At 39.4% G+C, this 24,556-nt stretch overlaps 1 protein-coding gene across 1 annotated transcript in view; it reads left to right on the top strand.

Annotated features, from left to right (window-relative positions):
• rasa2 (RAS p21 protein activator 2) overlaps positions 1 to 20,211 on the top strand; it is a 28,139-nt gene extending 7,928 nt beyond the window's left edge. Inside the window, exons 5-24 of the mRNA XM_027280232.1 lie at positions 1,791 to 1,867; positions 4,094 to 4,177; positions 6,075 to 6,147; positions 6,277 to 6,353; positions 6,902 to 7,003; positions 9,817 to 9,970; positions 10,061 to 10,209; positions 10,749 to 10,863; positions 11,315 to 11,389; positions 11,605 to 11,728; positions 12,068 to 12,174; positions 12,277 to 12,360; positions 12,565 to 12,642; positions 12,744 to 12,817; positions 13,301 to 13,407; positions 13,741 to 13,823; positions 14,227 to 14,435; positions 15,198 to 15,301; positions 16,665 to 16,845; positions 16,941 to 20,211. Coding sequence (XP_027136033.1) covers positions 1,791 to 1,867; positions 4,094 to 4,177; positions 6,075 to 6,147; positions 6,277 to 6,353; positions 6,902 to 7,003; positions 9,817 to 9,970; positions 10,061 to 10,209; positions 10,749 to 10,863; positions 11,315 to 11,389; positions 11,605 to 11,728; positions 12,068 to 12,174; positions 12,277 to 12,360; positions 12,565 to 12,642; positions 12,744 to 12,817; positions 13,301 to 13,407; positions 13,741 to 13,823; positions 14,227 to 14,435; positions 15,198 to 15,301; positions 16,665 to 16,845; positions 16,941 to 16,971 — 2,088 coding nt within the window. The 3' untranslated portion in view covers positions 16,972 to 20,211. The remainder of the gene's footprint in view (positions 1 to 1,790; positions 1,868 to 4,093; positions 4,178 to 6,074; positions 6,148 to 6,276; positions 6,354 to 6,901; positions 7,004 to 9,816; positions 9,971 to 10,060; positions 10,210 to 10,748; positions 10,864 to 11,314; positions 11,390 to 11,604; positions 11,729 to 12,067; positions 12,175 to 12,276; positions 12,361 to 12,564; positions 12,643 to 12,743; positions 12,818 to 13,300; positions 13,408 to 13,740; positions 13,824 to 14,226; positions 14,436 to 15,197; positions 15,302 to 16,664; positions 16,846 to 16,940) is intronic.
• Positions 20,212 to 24,556: the final 4,345 nt, after the last annotated feature.

Here is a 24,556-nt window from a genome sequence, read left to right as displayed (position 1 = left end):
AAAACTGAATGCATGTATCACAGCTGTGTGGTAGCAGGAAAATGAAATCCAATCTGCAAGACTGTGGAATGTTTTTGGCAGACCCTTGATGTCATGACATGAAGGAAGTAAAACATTTCTGTGGCTTTTAGAAAAGGAATCCTATATCGTGAAAACGCCACGACAAACCTGTGGAAGATGAGATTATGTTTATGTCCTTGTAGCATCATTTGATCACCGCTGGTGTTATGAAAGTCATGTATGTTATGCAAGAATTAAATGTGACCAAAAAAAAAAACAGTGTACATAATGTTTCAAAAGTCTGGATGGAAGTATTTGTCACCAACTCCCCTTTTTTTTTTTAAATCATGCAAATAGAACTATTATTCTATTGTTGTGACTGCATACAAGATGGTTTGCATACAGCCTAAATCCAGGTAGTCATTGTTTTATACCACCAGTATGTCAACCTGCACAAAGGTTGCACTCTGTGAGCTTTGCAAGGCTGACGACAATGCCATTGAGGTTTCTGTGAAGTGAAATTCAGACTGCAGTGTACTAAAGCAGTTAGCTTGCCTCTAATAGTTATCATATTATAGGTACTGGTCTCGACTGATGTGGCGGTTTTGCTTGTTTGTTTATTTTCTGCCTTTCAGCATTTTATTGATCTTTTTTTTTGGTGCAGTTCCAGTTTCTATCACATATAGGGCACGTATGTGGGTTGCTCTGTTTCAACTGTACCTTTCTTTGATCGGATCAGTTTTTGTGGTCTGCTTTTATTGGGTGAAAACTACAGCACACTACAACTTCAGTGCTGCTGTAGCTAACGTGTTGACTCTAGCTGCCATTAGCCCACGCCAGACTATTCTGGGTATGTGCTGCTACACTGATTCACTCACAAGTAGACACTTTCAACTGCAAAAGTTACATCAGTGTGTGATGGAGGTGTTGTTGCAATGCCTCTCTGGTTTGGTTTGTAGTCAAACAGAGCATTGTGTGTGTGTGTGTGTGTGTGTGTGTGTGTGTGTGTGTGTGTGTGTGTGTGTGTGTGTGTGTGTGTGTGTGTGTGTGTGTGTGTGTGTGTGTGTGCCTTGTTAGTGGTATTAGCTCATTTTCCAGTGCAAAGGGAGGAAAGGTGCGAGTGTTAATTTTCTGATTATATTGTGTCATTTGGATCCTTGCAAAGCAGTCAGGATTATATTGGCTTAAAGGCCTATCTTGCATCAGAAAGAACTACTCACCATCTCAGCCAAGTGCTGAATTGCAGAGACAGAGTGCAGAGTGTGTGGGCGTTTTGTTTAGCCCACTCTCTCTCTCTCTCTCTCTCTCTCTCTTGCTCTCTCTCTCTCTTGCTCTCTCTCTCTGACACTTCCGAAGGCGAGACCGGTAGCCTTCACCACATCCGACCCCGTAAAGATCCTTTGACTGATGACAAAATTCACAGCTGCTGGGGCTCTTGTCACGTATGGTAGCTCCATTAACTTAAAAGGACATGAAACAGGGGTTGAGTGGGGCCACAGGTCGAGGACAAGGTCTTCAGAATAAAAAGACACAGTTTGAGAAATGACAGAGAGAGACATGAGCAGCTTTTTACATATGTAGCAAAATGACTTGAGTATCATGGTTAGTGATCAGGTCGGTGGAAGGAATTGTGTTCTTTTTCTCACAAGCACGTCCCATAGCCCACTTTTTTTATCTTCTTTTACAACTTTGTATTAACTTGGGATCTCATGACTTTTTTTTTTTTTTTTCATTCATGACTTGAATTTGTAACTTCTCACCAGCCACTCTCCTCTCCTCATGTTCAACAGGGTAAGGTTCACTTGGAGATGCGATTGAATGAAGTGATCACAGAGAACGGCTCAATAGGCCAACACTTACGAGTCCGGTGAGTACTAAGGTTCCCTTGTTGACAGTCAAGTGAGTTCCCATCCAGTTGCTTGTCTTTAACTGGGCATTTTTAAACCGAGTTGTAAATTGAACCAAATGAGTTTATCAAATCCTGACACCAATGTGTTGATGTGAACAAGTTTGTGAAGAGCTGTGAACATCAAGAAGCAGATATCTACACATTGTAAACAGGCCAGAAGGCCGTGAAAACATCCAGGATGCCATCAAATTTGTGTCCAAAATGTTTATGGGAGTTATGGCACTGGATGTGTTTGCTAAAGCTCTGGAAAACGACCAAACGACTGAACTGTGAAACTTTTCTTCCCCAGCTATCTTAGGCACTAGCAACTATCTTAAGAACCTGTACATTGATTGTATATTTGCAAATTCAACCTCCATCATTCAAACCTGTTTCACTATTTTCAGATGCCTCTCTTTGCTTGATCCCAGAATCCAAAATTTGCTCCAAAGTCAGTGCTTAGATCTATTTTAATCACCCTCCTGCCCCTTTTGGAGGATTTTCATCCTGCATTGTCGACATTATTGACGTCCAAAGAGGACAAGAAAAAGCATTTTGGTCAATATTTCTCAGATGAAACTTGGGATGCTGATGTGGAAATAGAAGTATCTCTTGTGCTAGACTCTAAACCATATCATCATTTAGACATGACTTGTGTTCTTTACCCGCCCCGATCTGTCTACCCACCCTAGTACTTTTTGAACAACAAAAAGTTTGGACAGCCGGGGTTTCAGTAAGCGGTTAACAACAACCACTGATCATTATTTTCAAAAAGAATTGTATTAAGGTGGAAATTAGCAGCCCATCCTAAGTTTCTTTTTATTGCAAAGCATTATTATTTTATTTAGTTGTCACAAGCACAAACTGTTGCCATATAATGACATGGAGGACGGTCTGCTCATTGAAGCATTAGGTGGAGCACATAAGTACATATGTGTGTGTATTTCAGACCTCATGCTGTTTACATATGTTGTTTTGCATCCCCCATTCATACTTGGAGAGCAGGTTAATGAGGTGGAAGTGATGCCATCTGAACAGGAAGCCTGCTCTTCTCACACTGCAACCGCTGTGGTTTCTGCTGCCGTCATTCACTGTGTAACTTAGATTGTTTGCTTAAACCGTCAGCTCTCATCATATACGCATAGTTTATAACCCTCTGCTTATCCTGCTGCACCATGATTAGTCACCAGAGATGGTCAAAGCAGAGCAAGATGGGGTTGAGTTAAGAAAGCGATGCAAAGGAGACTACAGGGAATAATGTCATGACACCCTGGAAGATGAGGCACAAACATCCTGACATTCGCTCTGCTTGGCTTCTCCCTCTGGCCTCACTTAGTGATGGGGCTGAATTCATTCTTATTCTCTGGTGACTCCTGCTTAGCAGCCACATCCTGTTTAGGGTGCCTACAGTGTCTGTTTGTTGTCACCTCAAACACCTGTGAAATAAGCAGTGGTCCCTATGTGACACAAGCCAAACATGAGGGCAAAGCACTTCTTCTAAATGAAGACTGTAGCTGCAGTTTATCAGAGCATACTGCTGTTGTATAGAGCTGACAATCTGATGATCGTGTGAGAATTGAGGGCCTGGCAGCAGTTGTTGTTTTCTCTGGCATCAGTAGTCAAGATCTCTATTTAAAAACAAGCCTGAGAACTGATAAACTGGACGCAAATGATATATAAAATAATTTCAAATTGCATAGTAATTTGTCTAGTGTTTTAAGACTCTATTAAGTTTGTGTTTGGAAACTCCAAACTTATTAGAAATGGTTGTAAGTAAACCTCTTTTCTTTTCCTCGGTGTCGTGATGATGCACACCACAGAGGGTTAATAGTAACAGCATTTCCACTCAAGCATCTGTTGAACCAACAAGAAATTATTTACCATTTATGCTCTCAAAACCCAGCGTTGAACGCTAATCCCTCTCAAGGTCTGGGTGACTTTAAAGTCTGTCTCTTTGTATCTGCTTGAAATATTAAAAGTTTTGTTCCAAGATGATTAGCTTCACAGCAGCATTCAGAAGGGTAGATCACTGCTGATCTGTAACTACGTGAATGAAAAGTACTTCACCTGATGATGATGATGATGATGATGATGTAAATAAACACAGTACTAAGGATTTCTTTTCTAAAATCTTGTCCATGTCGTGCCCCTGCACAGTAGTTGTATTATTGAAGTCCCTCTTTATGTCTTTGTGACCTCCTCTAGGATAATCGAGTGCCAGGGACTGCCTTTGATCAGCGGGCAGAACTGTGATCCCTATGCCACCGTGTCACTTGTTGGACCTGCCAGGTAACTCTGAATGCCACACATATACCAAAGGAAGTTAGAATTTCCTTAAAACAAACACATACGATGATATTCTGTGTATGTTTTTAAGTATAGAAATGTTTGTTGATAGAGCAGCCACCCCATGTACGAAGGCTGAGTCCTTGCTGGGGAAGCCCACGGTTCGAATCCGACCTGTGGCTCTTTCCTGCATGTCATTCCCCGTCTCTCTCCCCACATTCCTGTCACTCTTCAGCTGTCTCTATCAAAATAAAGCTTGAAAGGGCCAAAAAAATAATCTGTATATTAAAAAATAATAATAATAATACCACATAAAAAGACTCTTCCTTTAAATAAACATTACAGAGTGTGTACCAAACTAAAAGTTAAAACTCGTTGGACCTGCCAGGTAACTCTGAATGCCACGCATATACCAAAGGAAGTTAGGAGTTTCCTAACAACAAATACACAGTGATATTTTTTACATGTTTGAAGTACAGAAGTGTTTTCCTGTTTTTAACTAACTAGATCCATTATCACTTTTACTTTGAAGAAATATTTTCTGACTCGTTTCCAGTTGATTTGTCATCCATAAAGCAAATTCAACACAGTTCAAGCTCAGTTTCCATGGCAACTTATGCAGGCTGGAGCTGAGTAACATGTGCTGAGTAACGACTCAGGATTGCCCGAGTTGTTACTCAGCACATGTTACTCAGTTCCTCGAACACTGACCTAACACTGACTGACTTAATGGTGAGCTGTAATATTATTTGACCATATTAACCATTATCAATTACATAAAATAAGTCTCAATCTAAATAACCCCAATAGAACAATAACAACTTCAACAACAAACTGTAGTATTTAAATCCATGTCTCCGTCCTCTATTTTCCAGATATGAAATGTAGTGGTTAATGTACATATGTGTAGTAGGTGTAAAGAATGAATTAAAGGTCTGTAAATAAGGACCCATGTGTCGTTCTTTCATTGATGAGCTGTCTTAGTACTTAGGGCAATTCAAAGAGAGCGTACTTTCAGGCCAGGTCAGATCCTTTGGCTTGTCCCGATAACTACCTGTATGATCAATAGGAATCAAATAAATAAACCCTTTTCCTGACTGTGTGTCTGCTGCTCCCAGTGTGTGTGTGTGTCTTTCAGCTGTTCAGGATAGTTTTCAGGTTGAGTTATAATAGGATATAATAGCTAATATCTATATATTATTTTTCTGGCAGTTCCTCTTCCTGCTGCACTGTGAACATAAATTGCTTTGTAGCAACTGTATCACATTTGTATTGTTGGCAGTCTAAAGTATCTGTAAAGTATTCCACTCAACCTATTTTGTGCAAAATACTCTGCGATCAACCGACTAAACAATTTTGGCCCGTGCCTGTAGTCTCATAGGAAGTGCCATTTTTACCTTTACTCACTTGGGACTTGAGCTCAGAGTGATGCGGTTACTAGCAGAACACTGCAACGGGGGCTTCAGCTTTTGTTGTGTAACCAATGTATCTGTTGCTCTCTGGTGATGAACATTTAATTTCTGCCTGTTTATTCGATTGTGAATTAATGCTTTTTTCAAAGTCAGTTCTCAAACCAGTTAGGCTCATTCAAGACAGTTTTAAAAAACAGAATAAAAACAGTGCTCTCCTCTGTAGGAACATGTCAGCATTTCAAATAAAATGTACAATGCTGACTGACCAAAGCCTTAGTCAGAATATTCCAAGTGTGGCTGCTAAAGTAAACTGAGGTAGTAGTTAATGATTTGCAATAATCTAATCACTAGAAAGAAAAGCCATAACAACTTTGTTAAGATTACTGGATTAAAAAAAGATTTAATACAGAATTGTCATGTAAATATTAGTTTTGCTGATCATCGGCAGAATGTGGTAAAATGTGGGAATGTGTAATGTGTCTCCTCAGGTCTGACCAAAAGAAAACAAAAGTAAAGAAGAAAACCAGCAACCCTCATTTTGAAGAGACCTTCTTCTTTGAGGTAACGGCACATTTTGCTGTCCACCCACATCATAGGTTTGAAATGATTGATTGGTTGGTTATTGTTAGATTGCATGAGGGGGGGAAAACAAAAACCTGTATAAATAAGCCTCGACATGTTCATCCTCAGGTCACACGGTCCAGCAGCTACTCTAAAAAGTCTCATTTCCAAGTGGAGGAGGAGGACATTGAAAAACTTGAGATCAAGTAAGTTTGTTAGGGTTTTTTGTCTCTCTCTCATCTGTTCGTTTCACTTTCTGTGACTCTCTCTCTCTCTCCCTCCCTTCCTTCGTTCTCTACCTCTCCCTCTCTCTTTTCCCCTCTATAGTATTGACAGAAGAAAAATTATTTCTTAACAACTTGAGGACAAAAAAGTGAATTTAGATCTGGTGTGTTCTGACTACTGATAGAGAGCCTTGGTTTCTGGTTAAGGATATGTGGGGCTTCCGTCACAGTGGACTCATAGCTCACTGGGTAAGACTAGAAAAGTCAAAGGTAAACACTCATGCATGGTTTTGAGGTTTGGATTTGAGGTGGTGTCATTGCACGAGTATTGTATTGGCTTTTATGCAACAAGCAGGTAAGCACCACTCAGTAGTGACATTTATTTGACACCTTTTTTACCATATTGGAGTTGGGTGGAAATGTGTTTGTGATGAACACACACACACACATATACACACACACACACACACACACAGCAACAAAAATCGTGTCTTACTTTGAATTTCAGTTTTTGTTTTCTACCTTTGCAGAGTTGATTTGTGGAACAATGAGAATCTGGCTCAGGATGTGTTTCTTGGGGAGACTCGGGTCCCTGTCAAGATCCTGCGAAATGACCACATCCACAAAGCCTGGTAAGGATTTAAATATCCTATCCACTTCGAATGTAAACAAACATGGGGTATGAACAGATAATGTGCTCTGAAAACATTTCTTGCATCCTGTTACACAATTTACACCATTTGCCATCAAACGTCACAGCAACTCTCTGAGTCATAACTCAGTCAAGTCGAAACACAAATATTGTACACACTGGTTTATTTGGCTGAGCTTACTCTTTACTGTGTTGGTGAGTCTTATCACAGAGACTGAACATCCAAAAATCCATTTAGAAATCCTGGATGGTCCTAGAAAAAAGGCGTTCCTTATGACCTCTGATTCAGTTAGCTCTTCTGACTTGTATTTCCCAAAACCCTCCAGGTCTTTTCCACCTGGACTATTAACTGTTTAACATCTTTTAATTTAGACTCAATTTAAACTTACAAAATACAAGTCGTGTTTTATGTTTTGATTTAAGTACATTGTTATTTCTTATTTTGTGAGCATTTTAACTGATGCAATGTAAACATGAGGGGTAAAAAAGGAGAGTAGAAAACAATTTAAGACAGAAAATGAAGCAGTTCAAACTATTTCAACAGCTTCTGGTGTGGCTCGAGTTTACTTCCGGTATAAATATAAAAAAGGCCAAGGCTTTTATGTGCTGCCGTAGCTGTAAATGAATGCGCCCATTTTAGATTTCCAGGGAAGATAGACCTGTGAAGCATACATACAACACTCCTGGCTCCTGTTTTGTAATCACAAAGGGACAATAGTCATGTTTCCATAAACATATTGTTCAGTATTGTGTTATAAAAGTTTTATGAAAACAGCAAAACTGGGGGGGGTAACTTCAAAAAATAAGTTTATAAATAAGTTTTTGTGTTCACTTCAGGTAGTTTTTACTACTTTTTCTAATAAGTTCTGACGTAGTGAACATTTAATTCACATAACTGATCAGCTGTTACCACTCTGACAGTCTCCTCATCGCTCCCATGTCTCTCTAATATGTCCACGGACGCTCCACACAGGTGATCCGATGCAGCCTTCCTCACATTGATGCATGAAACAGACAAAAATGTTATATTTACATTAGGTTTTCTGAGGTGTGACTGACCCTCTTTATAATAAAGTCATCTTGATACTTATCAACTCCTGTGCTAGTAGATGGAAGCAAACATTCATTCACATTTTCTTTTGCAGAGTTATGCAAAATGCAGGTTATATTTACGGCTACTAATGGAGATCAGGAGTCCAGAACTTTCTTCTTCTGTCACTGTCAAAGTCTGATGTGTTTTGTTTCTTAATAAACTTGTTACATTGTTTGCAATAAACAAAACCAACTCGGACACCGTCACTCTGACGTCATGACCCGGTCACCTTCCTTTTTAGCAAGATTAGTTCTTTCTTCCTGCTTTGGAGTCTTTCTGTTCAGGTGCTTATCCATCAGAACACCTTGAACTCTTTGGTTGTCCTTTCCATCACAAGATGATTTGAAAGATCTTCCTAGATTTCTCAATGTTCAGCAGTTTTTCCATTGTGTGGGTGTTTCCTAGCTTTGCGTCAGTGTAGGTGATGTGGGATTATGCCAGATAGCAATCTGTTAGCACATGAGGGCTGTGAGTTGAGTGCGTGGGTGGCTTTTTGCATGGTGGCAGTACCTCATGTCCTGTGTTTACGCTGGATAACGTCCATCTTGCACAGTAAAAAAAAAAAAAAAAAAAAAAAACTGTTTCGCTTCATGAAACCAGCACAGGTGATCTTTGATCTCTGTGCCTGTGTACCATGCTTACAGCAGCATATAGACAAGCTTACAGTATGTAGCTTCAGCTTTTGAATCACTGCAGTTCAACTCTGCATTTAATCATTTTGTGTTCTGCTCCACCTGTTGGCTTTTAGGGAGACGTGCATGCAGCAGAAACAAGTTCACAATTTAATTAAAAAATAAATAGTAAATCAAATTATTTGATATTAAGTGGAAGTTATCCAGTCCAGCAGTGTTAAAACAGTCATGTACAAGTGTTTACATGAAGTCTGATATTTATCTTCAGATTGTAACACTGGTTACTCTTAGCATTAACTATAACTTTTACTAATTTAAATGAGTTTCGGGCTGTCGGGTCAAACAAACACACGGGGGCAGCTTCTTCTGTGTTACATGAATACTTTTATGTCCGCTTATACTTTCGGACAACTCGTCAAGGTTTAACTTCATATCACTATGCCCATATAATCACTTACTTTACAGGCAAGGTGTACAATGAAATATAGCTCCTTTTCGAAGAGAAGCAACAGAATAAAAACAATTATCATTAATTCAATTAATTTAATTCTCTAACTCAACCTGAGTAAAAATCCTGTAATCTTTAAAATAAACCTTCACACACACTATCTATACTACAGTATGTCTCATATTCACTGACTCTACTGTATAAAGCTCTGTATCCAGAAACTATTCTCCAACCAGCATGTTCAGCTTTGTTTGATGTAGAATGATAGCTGTATGTACAACCAACGATATCTAGCCAAGGCTAAAGGGTAAACACAAACTAAGGTTCCCTCGTTCTTTAGGGTTCTCTTAAATCCTGTGTGCAGATACTCGGTTTGGTTTCTGATTGAGTGTGGTGTTGAGCAAGTGGTTTCGGGTTGGCAGGATCAACCATCTCGAGCCACCGGTCTCTATTTTCTTAAAGTGCTACTTAACTTAAATTATTGGGCTTATGTGTAAGACAAAAGTAGGTTGTGTAATGTTTTGTATTGGTTACATTGACCTACTTTATTGTCATTTCTTGTGGTGATTAGTTATTCATGACACACATCACAGCTCAGTAATACGACGTCTGTCTTCCAGGTATCTCCTCCAGCCCAAAGGGAACGGCAGCAAGTCCAAGTCTGATGATTTGGGATCCTTGCGTTTGAAGCTGACCTACATAGAAGACACGGTGCTGCCATCTGCCTGCTACACACCACTCTGCAACCTGCTGCTCAAATCCCCAGATGTGAAGGTAAGACAATATAGCTCAAGTCAGATGGAGGGAAAACCTTTTTGAAAATACACAGAAATGTACATTTCTCTTTCTCCTTGCCTCCTTCAGCCCATTTCGGCGTCAGCAGCACACATCCTGGGGGACATCTGCAGAGAGCGATATGAGGTCGTGCTGCCCATGGTTCGACTGCTGCTCCAGCACCATCGCTTTGTGCCTTTTGTCTCTGCTGTGGCGGCGCTAGAGCTAGACAACACTCAGTGAGTAGTCGCACATGGATACCAACAGTACAGCATAGGTACACAGTGACATGTAGAAACGTACACACAGGAAGAGATAAATGTTATGACCCACACCGTTACTTCTCCTATCCATAAAGCCTTAAAGTTAAGTTCCTTTTTTTGCGGGGTGTTATTTTTGTAGCATTGCCATCATTCCTGCTGGCTATTGTATAATGTAACCAAAGCTAAATATGAAACAGGAAGCAGCTCTGAAATACAACAAACACTTTGATACTCTTGTAAAACTAAAACAGTGTCACTCTATCCCCTGGCTTTAAAGCTAGGATGGTGCATAAAATGTCATACTCAGATGCTGAAATTTAAGAAATAATGATGGCCATAACTCCAAAAATAAGATCTCAATCGTACAAACAGATTTGTTTTGTCCTCTTTTGTCAAACCTGTACATGCCCAAACACAAGGAGTTCATTAATGAGAATTATCTCACATGATCTTTTGTCAGGAAATTAGTTATGATGTCTGGTTGATGTCGGTGGAACATTTTTGTGTGCGTACAGGGAGGCTAACACTATATTCCGTGGCAACTCACTGGCAACACGCTGCATTGATGACATGATGAAGATTGTGGGGAAGAATTACCTGGCGGTTACCCTGAAGCCTGTGATAGATGAGGTATGACTAACAAGGGGACACACACACACACACACACACACACACACTGTATAGATGGAAAACTTAACTTCAGCAGCTGTCTTTCCACTACAAACAAACAGATGTGCAGATGTAACTGGTAGGTTTTTCTTACAGGGTGCTGTGTCAGCCACTTTTTGAAACCCTTTTTTTGAATGAATGAGAATTAAAATTGTATTTTTCTTCTTCTTTTTTTTTGCGTCTGCAAAATGCTCCATATTGTACCCTTGGTTTACTTCATATTTTGTCTTTTATCTGTGTTTATTGAAATACTTCTTGTATACAAAATTCTTTGACATGTCTGGGGAGAAAAAGAGAGATTGTGAACGTTGGCAGTTGTCTGTCTTAGTAGTCAGTCTTTGTTATTTCTCATTAATGCATTAAGCCTGACCATAATTCATTTTTCTTTGTTGTCCTTCTTAAACTTTCATAGATCTGTGAATCCAACAAAACATGTGAGATAGACCCTGTTAAACTAAAGGAAGGTGATAATGTGGAGGTGAACAAGGTAAATAAACTCGGCTCTTATAAACCTTTCATAAACAAACAAGCAGAACATCCTTGAATGCCTTCCGATTTGATGAATCTTGTGCCGCTACAGTAAATTAATACACAAATATGTCATTAAATCAAACAAAATGTCTTCGTTTTGAACTGTATCATTATCAGTGTCAGTCACATTTAACTTCTTTATCTAAAGTAATGTTTTTGTTACCTCTACAGGAGAACCTTCAGAGTTTCGTCCAGAAAGTCTTTTCCTCCATCACGCAGTCCAGTTCCAGCTGTCCCTCGCTTATGTGTGATGTCTTCAGGTCACTGAGACACTTGGCCTGCAAACGGTTCCCAGGTAAACGCTAGAGCCGGTGTAAGAGGCTACCGTCACATTTTTCAGAGATCAAACTTGGACTACAGCTCTGTATCGGTAGCTTGGTTTGTCTACGTAATGAAAACGAGTGGATTGCATTAATTATTCCCGTAGTCGAGCTCTAACAGATGAAATAGTTGAGTTTTTTTATAATGTGTTAATGAGTCCACTCCCTGTACAGACATGCTAGAAAAACAATGATCGTTAAATGTCATCCCCAGTTGTTTTTCCTTTTATGTTTTATAAGACTTGATAATTGATTTGATGGGCTTGTTTTGGGAAGCCAGAATAAGTTGTTCAGCATGTTCTTTCTCTCTACAGCTGACCCACATGTTCAGTACTCGGCCGTTAGCAGCTTTGTGTTCCTGCGGTTCTTTGCCGTTGCTGTTCTTTATCCACACTCCTTCCAACTCCGTTCCCACCATCCTGTAAGTGCATGGCCCCCCCGGCACAACTCCCCATTTAAAACTCACATGGTCTGTAGACTATATTGTCATTGTACATTCATTGTACATTTTCTTTAATTCTAGGATCCTGAGATCTCTCGCACACTCACACTCATCTCAAAAACAATCCAGACGCTGGGCAGCTGGGGTAGTTTGTCAAAAAAACTGGTAAGACTAACAGAAAGATGAGATAATTGAGAAAGATTTACTTGTTGTTAAAAGAAACTGTCGTCTGTGTTAAATAGTGCTAAATGTACGTACATCCAATGGCAAAGACACTTTTTGATTGTGTGACTCATCAAACATTATCAAATGCAGTATTTTAATATCTGCCTCATGTTGATTTGAGTCTTTATTTTTTATCGTTTGTAGTCTAGTTTCAAAGAAACCTACATGTATGACTTCTTCAAATCATTCCAAGAAGACAAGTGCATCGAAAAAGTTAAAAAGGTATTTTTTCTAACATACTCATCATATAATGCAAATCTATTTGTGTTTGTTTATCATTTGAAATGGTTTGCATTGATATTATCGTCAATTCCGCTTTCCAGTTTCTTGATGAGATCTCCTCTAACGTCAGCAAAGAGTCCAGTGGGGTGGAGGACGCAGTGGTTCTCAAGGAGGGGTGAGTTATTATTATTATGAGCCTGAACTCCTCCATTCGAAAGTGTTTTGTGCATATCTTTACGTACAGTAAACCTACTTGGAGGTTCAATGAGTTAATGGTCGCTGACATCAGTAACCAAGGTTATAGAAAGGTTCTCCCAACAGTAATCAGAACTATAGTCTGCCTTCAAAATTAAATAGGCTCTTCTTCAGCACACACTACACCCTCCACCAAGTTTCATGAAAATCCCTGGGTTGGGTTGGGTCCCTCATTGGCCTGATACTCTGACTTTTGGATAACTTTCTCACACACATACCCCCAAAGAAGCTCCATGGATTGAATGGATATTAAAAATTGTAATAATGAAATTTAGATTTGTTTAATTTCCCTGTAACTGGAGCTGAAATCGTACTGATCTTTTTTTGTTGTTGTTTTTTGTTTTCTTCCAGTGAAACACGTTTGATTATAATTTGAACCTCAGTCTTGTTTGTGTCCCTGCAGGGAGGTGCAGAAACGTGCCCAGGGGAGAAAACGTCTTGGCAAGAAAAACTTTAAAAAGAGATGGCTCAGAGTGACCAACAGAGAGCTCTCCTACCACAAACATAAAGGTGAGAAAGATATATTTACTGATCTATTTTCATCTAGAACTTGCAGCATAAACTGATCGAGCAGTGACAGTACTACTATTAAACACCAGAGGGCACCAGGCTAAAGACTTTTTCCAATCCTACATATGGAGGAAGTTGGATTTATTTGCTTCATGTTGGTCATAAATATTGAAAAGAAACATTAAATATCATTGATTTAAAGCAAGCATATGTTTAAAAATAAAAGTAATGGACCACATCATTTAATACATGACATACTGTAGCTTTCTAATACTTCTGACTGTCACTGTGTGTTATTGACATGTGTTTAACAGAGTAACTTCTGCTTTCCAGGGAAAGAGGCCCTCTGCATAATAAACGTCAAAAATATCCAGGCAGTGGAGAAACTGGATGAAAGTGCCTTCAACCGCAAAAATGTAAGCAAATTCCCCCCAATAATCACTTCTGAAATATGGCCCCTTTTGCAATAAAAACTATAGTCCCAGAGCCAGTTACACAAGTTGAAACAATATTGTATTTGGTCGTCTCTTGAGCATTTGTTGAGCCTCCGCTAAATGATTAGAAATAGTTTGGCTGTCAGTTTGTCACTCCTCTGTACCTGGAAAAACCTTGAGTCTTTGCAGCCATACACATTTTGGGCAAAAAAAAAAAGTATGATGACACACTGTTTATAATCCCAGATAATAATTATTATAGTTGATATAGTGTAAGAAGCATAGGCACATCTGTTTATTGTCTTTAGGATGTTTAAAGTGTTCTGGAAACGGCCTGGAAGTTGATGACAGGTAACCCTGTAACCGCTCTATGTCTCTGTGGCAGATGTTTCAGGTGGTTCACTCAGAGAAGCCTCTGTATGTGCAAGCCGGAAACTGTGTAGAGGCCAGTGAGTGGTTGGACGTCCTGGGCCAGGTCAGTCGCTGCAACGAGGAACGCCTGGCCACCTTCCATCCATCAAACTACACCAGTGGAGCCTGGCAGTGCTGCAAAAGCCAGAGTAACAACGCACCGGGCTGTAAGCCCTGCACAGCGTGAGTATTTGCCCACATCACCACCACCTGATATGTATCATCTGTGTAGTATTCAGTATCATAGCTGCTGTTTTGTGGGACATGTGTTCTCTCATTAAACACTTAAAATTGTTGCTGATTTGAAACTTTGCCACCAAAACATGTAGACTCGAGCTGTGATTATTATGATAAAATACAAATAGCACCCAGTTGTTTGACCCAGAATTTTTCACATGTGGTTCAATACACGTACAAAACATTTGACAGATAGTCCTTTTCCGCTGCAGGAATTTGTCCAGGATGTTTTGTAAGAACTAAAACCAGACTGCATTTGATAATTGTGTGCAGGTTTGTACTAAAGCAGAAACAATCAGCAGGCCCTCAGTACTGTAGAGACTTTCCACTTTTCCACCTCTGCCTGTTTCCTTTCCAACAACCCTTTAAACGTTACACAATTTTGCAGCAGTGAATTACAAAAGCTTGTGTCACAGGCCAAGCTGCCAACAAGTTCTTCTCAGAACGATGATTTATTTGAGTTGAACACAACATTAATGATTTTTGATCGGAGAGCGATGATCTACTGTATATTCTGTCCAGTCACTGTACACTCTTTAACTTTCACTTTGAATTGTTTAATATGTAAAAGCTTGCAGAAAAAAACTTCCACGATTCAGGCTAGATTTCTTTTTTTTTTTTTTTAACTTAAACATATGTAAACATTACATCTTTCTCTTCTCTCTGCTGTTCACACCTGGATGACATTTCCCCTCTCTCGTGTTTCAGCCCTGTGCTGGCCAACCTGCAGCTCGACATAGACTGTGACCGGGAAACCGAGAGGATATTCTCCCTCCTTTCCTCAAACGATACCAAGCTCCAGAACATGGAAGGTCAGTGTGTGTTTGTGAAATAATGAGAGCAAGCAAGAGTTGATGCTTAAACTTAAACTTGTCAAATATCACAGAAATTGCCCCAGAACATGGTTGGACTCTTGGGGGTGTTAAAACATCTGTGACGTTAAATGTGGTTCATTGTTTTGACTCTTCAGCATGATGGATTAGCAATATGATGTCATCAAATACCAAGGCCGTGGCCACTTTTTGGGTGGAAACAATAGCCCTTTGGTGATGATTAATATTACTACTGATGGATAGGTAGCTTGAACAGGAGGCTACTGGAGTATAGTCATAGGCTAAAGTCTAGCAGCAGCAGTAAACGGTACCTTTCTCTCCAACTTTCCAGAACATACAGTCTGATGCTAACAAGTTTATTATCTACAGACCACACTTAGCCTAACCCTACTTGTTGATTTAAATACGTATAGATGTCCAGATGACTGTCTGGCAACTGTGTTCTGACTATAAAACAAAGGCTTGTTTAATGTATGTAAAAGGAACGTATACACACTTGTCAAATATGTGCCAGTTTGATCTGTGAGAGGGAAAAGTACTGTACTTTCAGTTTTAAGCTTGTTTTGAGGCGGTTCACATCCATGCTGAGTTGAGTCAGTTTTATTTCTGTAGCGCAATATTTGCCACACAACACCTCCGACTTCTCAAAAACCCTTTGACGGAGGAAGAATATGGAAGAAACTTCAGGAAGAGCAACAGAGGAGAGAGTCCTTTCCAGGAAACGACACAATGAAATTACAGTTTAGCTGGTAAATGGTGTAAGGACGATCATAACAACACAGCAGCAAATGGTGGAGTCACTCATCTGAGCTCAGCCCAGCTGAGCATGTGTTTCTCCAACTGAAGTATGTTTGTTTGGATCCCCATCAGCTGTTCTATCACAGCAGGAGTCCATAAAGACCAGACATGAGGCACACAGTCACCTAAACAGCCATCATTACAGATGTGGCTTATGTTAACATGTCCACTGTAATTGCATGTCGACTCCCAGTAGGAATACAGAGCCAACAACACAACACGACAGAAATGTGTGCCAGTGTACTCCATCAGAAGTATTTGTTGGATGGTCGAATAGTTTCGTGAAACTTTCTAACGTCAGGTGAAGGCGGTCTGTGTCCGACCGTTTCTGTAACTTCTGACGTTCACACCCACGTGAGAAATAAGCCAGAGTTTGAACTTCCCTCTCTCTTTTACACAATGATTTCAGTCACTTTTTTCCATGAACATTATGAAGAGCTTCCCAGAGAGACACTTTCCAATGAGTCGGGCATCCCATGAACTACAGTAGCTCTCCCCCAGCCATCATACTGCACTGCTGAATGATGTGTTTCCTCTCTTTTAGATGCGTGTGCCAGTATGGCAGTGTACCAGGGACCTCAGCGGGAGCAGGAGGACTACTCTAAGTTCACCATTCAGGAACCCAAAGAGACCTTTCAGACACTCAAACAGCTCCGAAACATCATGGAGGAACTTCAGAGGCAGCACAACATCAGGAGTGACACCACAGCGCAGTACGGGAGTCTGTAAGTGTGGATCCTGAGCTCCATATAAATACATTATAACTGCTCCTACTGGCAGGAGGACGAGGCCTTCACCTTTGCTGTCTTTTCTGTTTCAGGGACAATCCCATAGTAGGGAAGACCTCTTAACCAGGGCGGGGAGATGTGGCACAGCCACACCAGCAGGTGGGCGAGGTGTTGGTACACGGCAGAGAACCTAAAGAAGCCCTGTGAGTTGCAACAAGCCCACTTTGTGCCAGGGTAAAGAGCGAACGACACACCCTGACCTCCAGACATCACAAGTCCACTACAGTGCAGTGACAGCCTAAGAACGGGAACCAGAACGAGCTTGTGAACCTTTCCAGGATCTCTCCCGGTCCTCGAAAAACAAACGAACCCTTAGGTGTTGTCGTTTTTCTTTTGGCAGTACGTTGCCTCATCTCCTCCCCTCCTCTGCATCGCAGGTCCCTTATAAAAAAAGAAAAAGAGAAGAAAAAAAAAAAGACTTTCCTCGTCTTAATTTATGTCCTCTCACGTCTACAGCTGTGTGGAAAAGGCATCAATAGATGGTGTGTGAATAGGCTGCTATTTTTTTTTTATTCACCTGGTTTTATATCAACAACAGCTGTGACGATGCTCTCCCAATCTGTTAAGGTTTTGCCCTGACGTCCGTCTTTTAGACCTGATTGATAATCATCACCTTTCAGGAGGATCGACCTCTGTTTGTGCCCCTTTTATCTTTCTCTACTCTCTTAGTGTCCTTCCTCTTCTGAACAAATGTGTACATATATTTTCAGAGGACAGTTAAGTAGATGAAGCCGATCTGCCTTACTTCGATGGATGTTTCTTTCACATTAAATGCTGAGGGAATAATGCAGAAGCACTTTAAATATTTGGAGCACTCCAAATGAAAATGATTAGATACTTGGTATCAGCTTTCCCCATTTTGATCAGTTACATGATCCTGAGTACATTAATGTTTCATTCCTGTACAATAACATTTATAGCCTGTAGATTTTAAGATATTTTTCTCGACCAAAGACAATTTCATAGGTTTGACTTGAAAAAAAAAAAATTAATGTATTTTGAATACAAATGTTTTAAAAATGGAGACAAATTATATATGTAATTCATTTTACTTTACACTTTTTTTTCTTTTTTTTTTACTTTTTAGTGACTTAAGGCAAGCAGACTGCATGCGTTTTGAATCCTGATAGCAGATTATCGTGGTGTCGAGTCGTATTTCCCTGTGATTGTGAATCGTATTGGTACGGTGTACGTCAGATCTGTGCTGTCTTGTTGAGGAGCATCGCAAACATATCTGTAGTGGCTTTTTAGAAACGATGGAGAGGAATCAACCGGAAAAACAAATGACCCCCGTCATCATCATCAGACAACCACGGCAACCAACAAACATGTTTTTCTCTTTTCAGACCAGCAGCACTCCACAGCTCCAGCTGCTGTACTTTACAAAGTTTAAGCCACAGAGTACCGCATGTGAGTTTTTAACTCGCAGCACTCCGCTGCCAGAACAATCAAGAAAAGTCTGTGTAAGCAATTAAAAATAAAAGGGTTATTAATAATGATATTAGACTTTATCACACTTGTGATATCCAGACACGTTTGCCTATCCTAACAGTCATATCTTTCAGAAGTAACACTGCATTCGATCAGCACAGTAATATAAAATGGTCTATAAGCTGTCAAACTTGATTATAAATATGCTTATTAAGTCATCAGAGCCCAGCCCACTTAGTCACACAGATTATTCAGTTTATTCTATGAAACTGATACAATCAGCCAAATGCTCCAAATTTTCACTCTAACCAGCAAATTTTTAAACATTTTTACAGATTATTGGTCATTTGACTTCTCGATTAGATTTAACAGATTGTTTGTTTTTGAACCTGGAGAAAATGTAATTGTGGTTTTGTCGTTTTTGTTTTCCATCATTTGCCCATTTGAACAATGAAGTGTTTGAAATGATACAAAAGAAACTTGAATTTATTTTAACAACAAAAAAGTGGAACATTTAATAGTAATACAGGGTTAACCGTGTGTTTTTCTTTGCTTGTGGTTGTTTTCAGAAGTTTTGTCTTTGGTCCGTCATATATTTCTAACATGCATGTCTTTGTGTATTTAACAATATTTTTCTAGGAAAATGTTTTTTTATCTTTTTTTTTTTGTAAACACTGATTTAATGTGTTGCTATACTGGTACGGTACCTTGTTCTTTGTCTTTAGTGCTTTGAGGCTGTCCGCTTTTGTTTTTTGTTTTTGTCGTCGTATCCTTTTACAGTCTGTGTGTGGTTGTAGCTGCTGCCAAACCTCCACTTGTTGATAGCTTAACGCCGTGTTCCTGAAGTGACTATTGTGTGTAATGTCCCACAAACTGCAGCTGGCACTGACTTATGTTCACATGCAGGCTGTAAGTGAATGAACTGCCTAATTGGAGCCAAAACACAACTGTAAGATGATTTATTTAAAGAAAAAAGAAAAAAAAAGAATTGATCATTGGATGAACTTTGCTTATGCTTGTGAAAAGTTGGTTGGATTAAAAAAAAAAAAAAAAGACTCTGGACCAAATTTTGACACCAATATGTGAATCTGAAACTAATCACAGCATCAAGTTATTGTTTTATATACTCTATAAGCTTGCATGTCAACTCCATTGCTAGTTTGAATAAGGGCCAGTAAACTAGCGGTTGATGTCCTCTCATAGTGTGCTCATTTTCATATGAAAGTGAATACAATTTGGGTTTTTTATTTCCACTCACTGCTTTTTAATAAGGGATTATTTTGTTGTTTGTCTGCACATTATCCTAAAATAAAAAGTCCTCGTCAGGTTAGATCTGGGTGACATGCATGAGGAAATGCATGCAGTGGCTTGTTAGTTGTTGAAGTGCATTAGGACAACAGGCTTCTTGATTTTGACTGTGGCCAGTTTCATATATTTTTTTACCAAACTGAAAGGGACATGAGCATATGTGCTTTCATATGAATAACATGAATCAAAGTAGGAGCTGGCTTGCACATCTGATTTGTGTTTCTGAGCACGTCATATCAGTTACAGACATGAGAAAGTTCAGGTTTATGCAAGAACAAAAAATTGATTTCAGGGTCTGGTGCCAAAAGTTTACTTTCAAAGCATGGCGACCATATAGAAATTATTTTTTCAAATACGGGCGTGAAATTTGAGTACAATAAACTGTCCTGTGCACGGTCAGTAGTTGCAGACAGCGAAGGGTAACACACTTCTTCTGAATGTGTCCATACTGCTTGAGTACAATGTCTGTTCTTTTTTTATACACATGAAATATTTTATTTTCCATACATGGTCTTTTTCTGTGTCCATTTGAAAACAATTTACAATAAACACTTTGCCAATGCTTCTTCTCTTCGTGGACTATCTGTACTTGCATTATAAAGCCAAATAGTAAGACTTCAAGTTTTACATTTCACGTGAGGAGGTTCATGAACCAAGCTTTGTGATGGTTTCAGTGCTGAACATTGATGTAGTTGGTTCTTTTCTGTGGCAGGATGTGTGTCTCTGTGAGTGGTAATGTAAAGCTGATTCAAGTTGAATCAGAAAAAAACATTTTACATTTGTTATGAAGAACAAAACGTTAACGGAAGGAAAGAGGTTCAATGTTACATCTCCACAAAAAAATAAATCATGTTTAGTCATAATGCAGCCTGTGGAGATCTCTAGACTTTCATCTGTGCTTTTACTCCTGAAAACACATTGGAAAACATATATGACTAAAAGATCTATTTATATCAATTTATTTTTTCTTCAGCGACCCAGCTGCTTTAAAATAAACCTCCCGCGCTTCAAGGCAAAAGCCTGTGCATACATACACACACGTAATACATGAGATGTTAGCAAGAGGTTGAAATGAAATTCAATACACAACTGTGTAAATGTTGGCCTGTGATCTTCCAACTCTTCACGATTTGTGTGAGATTAATGAATTGTATTTAAAAACAAATTGGTTGTACTTGTGCTTTTTCTCTCTGATCCAGTTAACATTTAACTGATGAAGCATGACATATAAAAGCGGTAGCAGTTGGAGGAAAATCTTATCTTTATCCACAGTTTTGTTTAGCCTTGACTCCACTGCAGATTACATGCGTCCATTCATCACTTTATGAATGACATTTTTGGAAGGAAAAATGTGCTCTAAATCTTAAAACAAATACTGGGGCAATTTCTTTTGTCGTCTATCTCACATAAACACAAAAGCACAGTTGATTAATTAAAAAAAAAGAAAAAAAGCCTGTAGTCACTAAATGAACACAGACAGCGCTGAGCCCTCAGTGACGTGCACCTCAGGTCAGAAACACCTCATAAACCACATTCGGCCTTTATGCTGCCAGCTCTTCCACATTCCTTGAATTTTAAGATATCCATGAGGAGGATGAAGTATGAAATGTCAGTAAATAAATCAGAGGGAAGAAAGAGCACCTCCACCCTCATGATATAATCATTTGTATCATCCATTTCTGAGGGTAGGCTGTTGACAACCTAATAACTTTTGTTTTTTAGGGTATGACTAAAACATACATATCTGTAGCCCTAGCCATGTGAAATCTGTTGTTTATCATCTCATAAATGTCTTTTTTCCATTATAAAACTGTTTCTTTTAATTGGCCTTTTATTGTGGCCACCTAAAGGTGCACCTGTGTCATGTCATCGTGTTGTTTCACCCTTCATGGTCTGTCTGTCAGTCTACTTCACATTTATGGTGAAAATGGTAAAGACGATACTCGCTAAATATCAGCAGGGTAGTATAAGTTGTAACGAGGAGTACATACAGTAGGGAAGTGTGTGAGGTCTGTTGATGTTGGAGCTGGTGGTAGCCCTTCGGTATGTGCATGCAGTAATGGTTGGCTCCCTGCAGTTTGTTTGACATCTGCTGTACGCCTAAACACTGAAGTGGATTAAGTGGATTGCGGTAGCAAAATAAACTGAGACAGGACATTGTTTCTTGTAGTCTCAAATGTTGTTTTAATGTTTTTTTATGTCTTATGCATTTGACTTTGATTTTTTAAATAGATAGCCTTTGTTCTATTTACTCTCAAGCCCATGACCCGAGGACGCAAAGCTTCCCACACGATAAAAGCAGCCTCAGTTTCTTCGTCTTCCTCAGCCTGTTCCCAGCAACACGAATAGTGATCGTCATCCTTTGGTCTCATCTTCAATCTGTTTTCACCTCACTCTGACCGTCACTGTGGTCTAAATAAGATGAGTCAAATCAGGAAGTATAGGTGAGCTTGGCTACTCTTAAAAAAACATGAGCTGGGGATTTTTAAAATATTAATTATAAGGTATTTTTCCATATCATCATCATCATGTTAAATTCTTTTATTGATGTGTGATTCATCATTTACTTAATTTTAAAAAGGCACCAGTGTGCATAGTGTGAACCAATCCAGAGCTGGTAGCAGAGTCGCTGCTCCCTGGCAGGTCACAAGCTGTATTGCAGGGATTATCTACATCCTCTCTCTGTTAAACTGAATAACGCAGACACAAATGTAAACACCAACAGGCTGAATCAGTTTAACACTGTGACACTTGAGGACACCAGAAGAACTGCTGATCCAGACAACGGGGTGTCCAGGGCGGTGCAGGGCTGGTGATGGCAGGAGTCCAAGATTGCATCAGTAAACAAACAGAGCTGAGGTGGTGGCAGACAAGGTCAAATAGTCAAAATAATCACCTCACAAGACCTTTCCTAAACACTTTTCCTTGACCTCGATGGAAAATGTCATGAGGTCAAGGAAAGATGTGAAGAAGAATACATTAGGAATTAGGAAGAAACATCTGCGGTGTTCAGAGAATCTGACTGCACTCACACTGAACTATGTCGTGATGCCACAGCAGATGTTATTGATGTAGTCTGTGGTAAAACCGCATTGTTTCATGCAGGATATATAAACGTGGACAGAATCAAAATAGTAAAGGAATATTGTCCACTTGTCACAAAATGGTTGCTTACACTCACCTTCCTGTCCAATCATAAATAAAATATATTAGCAAGATATGTCAAAACATAGATGATTAATAATCAACAGTAACTTCAATGATGATCTGCAGGACGCTGGATGTCTATCACAGTTAGAGAACGTTTGCCCATTAGGCTGTTCAAATGAATATAAAACGTGAATATTACAATGTTTATGTAATATTCACGTTTTATATTCATTTGAACGGTCAAGAAAACGTATAAGTTATCTAGTAATTGTTTTTCACAACAGCAGAGAGCAAACCTGAATACCATGATTAAAGTTTTTATATCACGTCATCACGCCTGTCCATATTCATATGCTCTCTCTGCTGCAGTCTGCATCACACTGTTTCAATACATTGATGTTTTGGGGGTTTTTCATGTCTGGTTGTGAATGCCTGAACAGCTGCCGCAAGGACTTGTGGGACGGCATTATCTTCTTTACTTTGTTAAAGGATGGTCCGGCGTATCCTCTGCTAAAGGAGACAATAAAGGAAACATTGAAGCTCCTTTCATTAACATTTAGAGAATTTGAACAGCCCTTATTTTGGCGGCTACATAAATACTTCCGGGGGCAGTTTTTCTGAGACATCAGAAATCAGAGTTAATCCAAAGATCAAAAATTCACAAACGTGCAAAGTTCAAAAGAAAAGAGTTGGCTATAAGACTTGTTACCGCTGTACATCAGAGTCATCAGACCACATCTGGAAAGAATCAATTCAGCAGGTATTAGACTTGTTAGTCACACATACAGTTCACACTAAGACTTCTGTAGTGACGTAGTGATGAAATATTTATTTTTAAGAAATGCCACTATTGAAAGGGTTGGACTTGTGCTTTAACCTTGGCTTTGTCATCATTCATCACTGTCTGCATCGTTACATGTGGCCCAGCCACCAGCTGTCTTTAATTCTATAATGGAGGAATAAAGTTGAAAATCTCTATGATGCGAAAACATTTGTGTTTTAAGGGTCAAATGTATACCTCAGCATGGGATGTCTTCCTGATGGTGATGGAAAACAGACAATGAGGCATGCTGCTTTTTATTCCCTGAAGCCTGCGTATAGGCCTTACTGCGGACTCATACATGGCGTGATGATCAGCGATGAAGGCTGAGAAACTTGTTGCTCTATAAATTCCAGATAAGGACTCATTCAATTTAAAGTAATTCGACACTACTCCTTCACCAAACAATTACTGACTTATTTATTGAAAATAGCCTGGTGCATCTGCATATACATGTATGTATGGTGTGTGTCACATTACAAGTTAATTAGAGGAGGAGCCCAGGGTCAGACTCTGACCTGTGGTGCTTTGCTGCAAGTCAGCCCCCCTCTCTCTCCCTGCCTTCCTGTCACTAGCAAAATAAAGATTACAAAAAAAACAAAAATCATTATTAATAAAGTTAATTAGTGGATTTTTTTGCCTTTTCTTGTTCAGAGGCAAAAAGTACAGACTGTCCATCATTACTTTAGGTCGGTCATTCCACAAAACAACTTTGAATATTTCTTCAAGATCAGTCACAAAAACGATCAAACGTACGTAAAATGCAAAGAGCCCTTTATAGAGTCTGTGTTCAGTTTGTCCGTTCTGGGCTACTGTAGAAAAAGGCAGATTCTGTGGATGAGGACGTTGAAGTCTAGTTTTCACTGTGTCTCCAATACTTTTACTTTGTACCTTCAAATCTAATAACTTTCCCATAAGTCTCAGCCCTGTTTTGTGCTT

The sequence above is a fragment of the Larimichthys crocea genome, chromosome VII (assembly GCF_000972845.2).
Source record: "Larimichthys crocea isolate SSNF chromosome VII, L_crocea_2.0, whole genome shotgun sequence".
NCBI lineage: Eukaryota > Metazoa > Chordata > Actinopteri > Sciaenidae > Larimichthys > Larimichthys crocea.
Note: the sequence above shows the minus strand (reverse complement) of the source record. Positions and strands in the feature narration are given on the sequence as shown.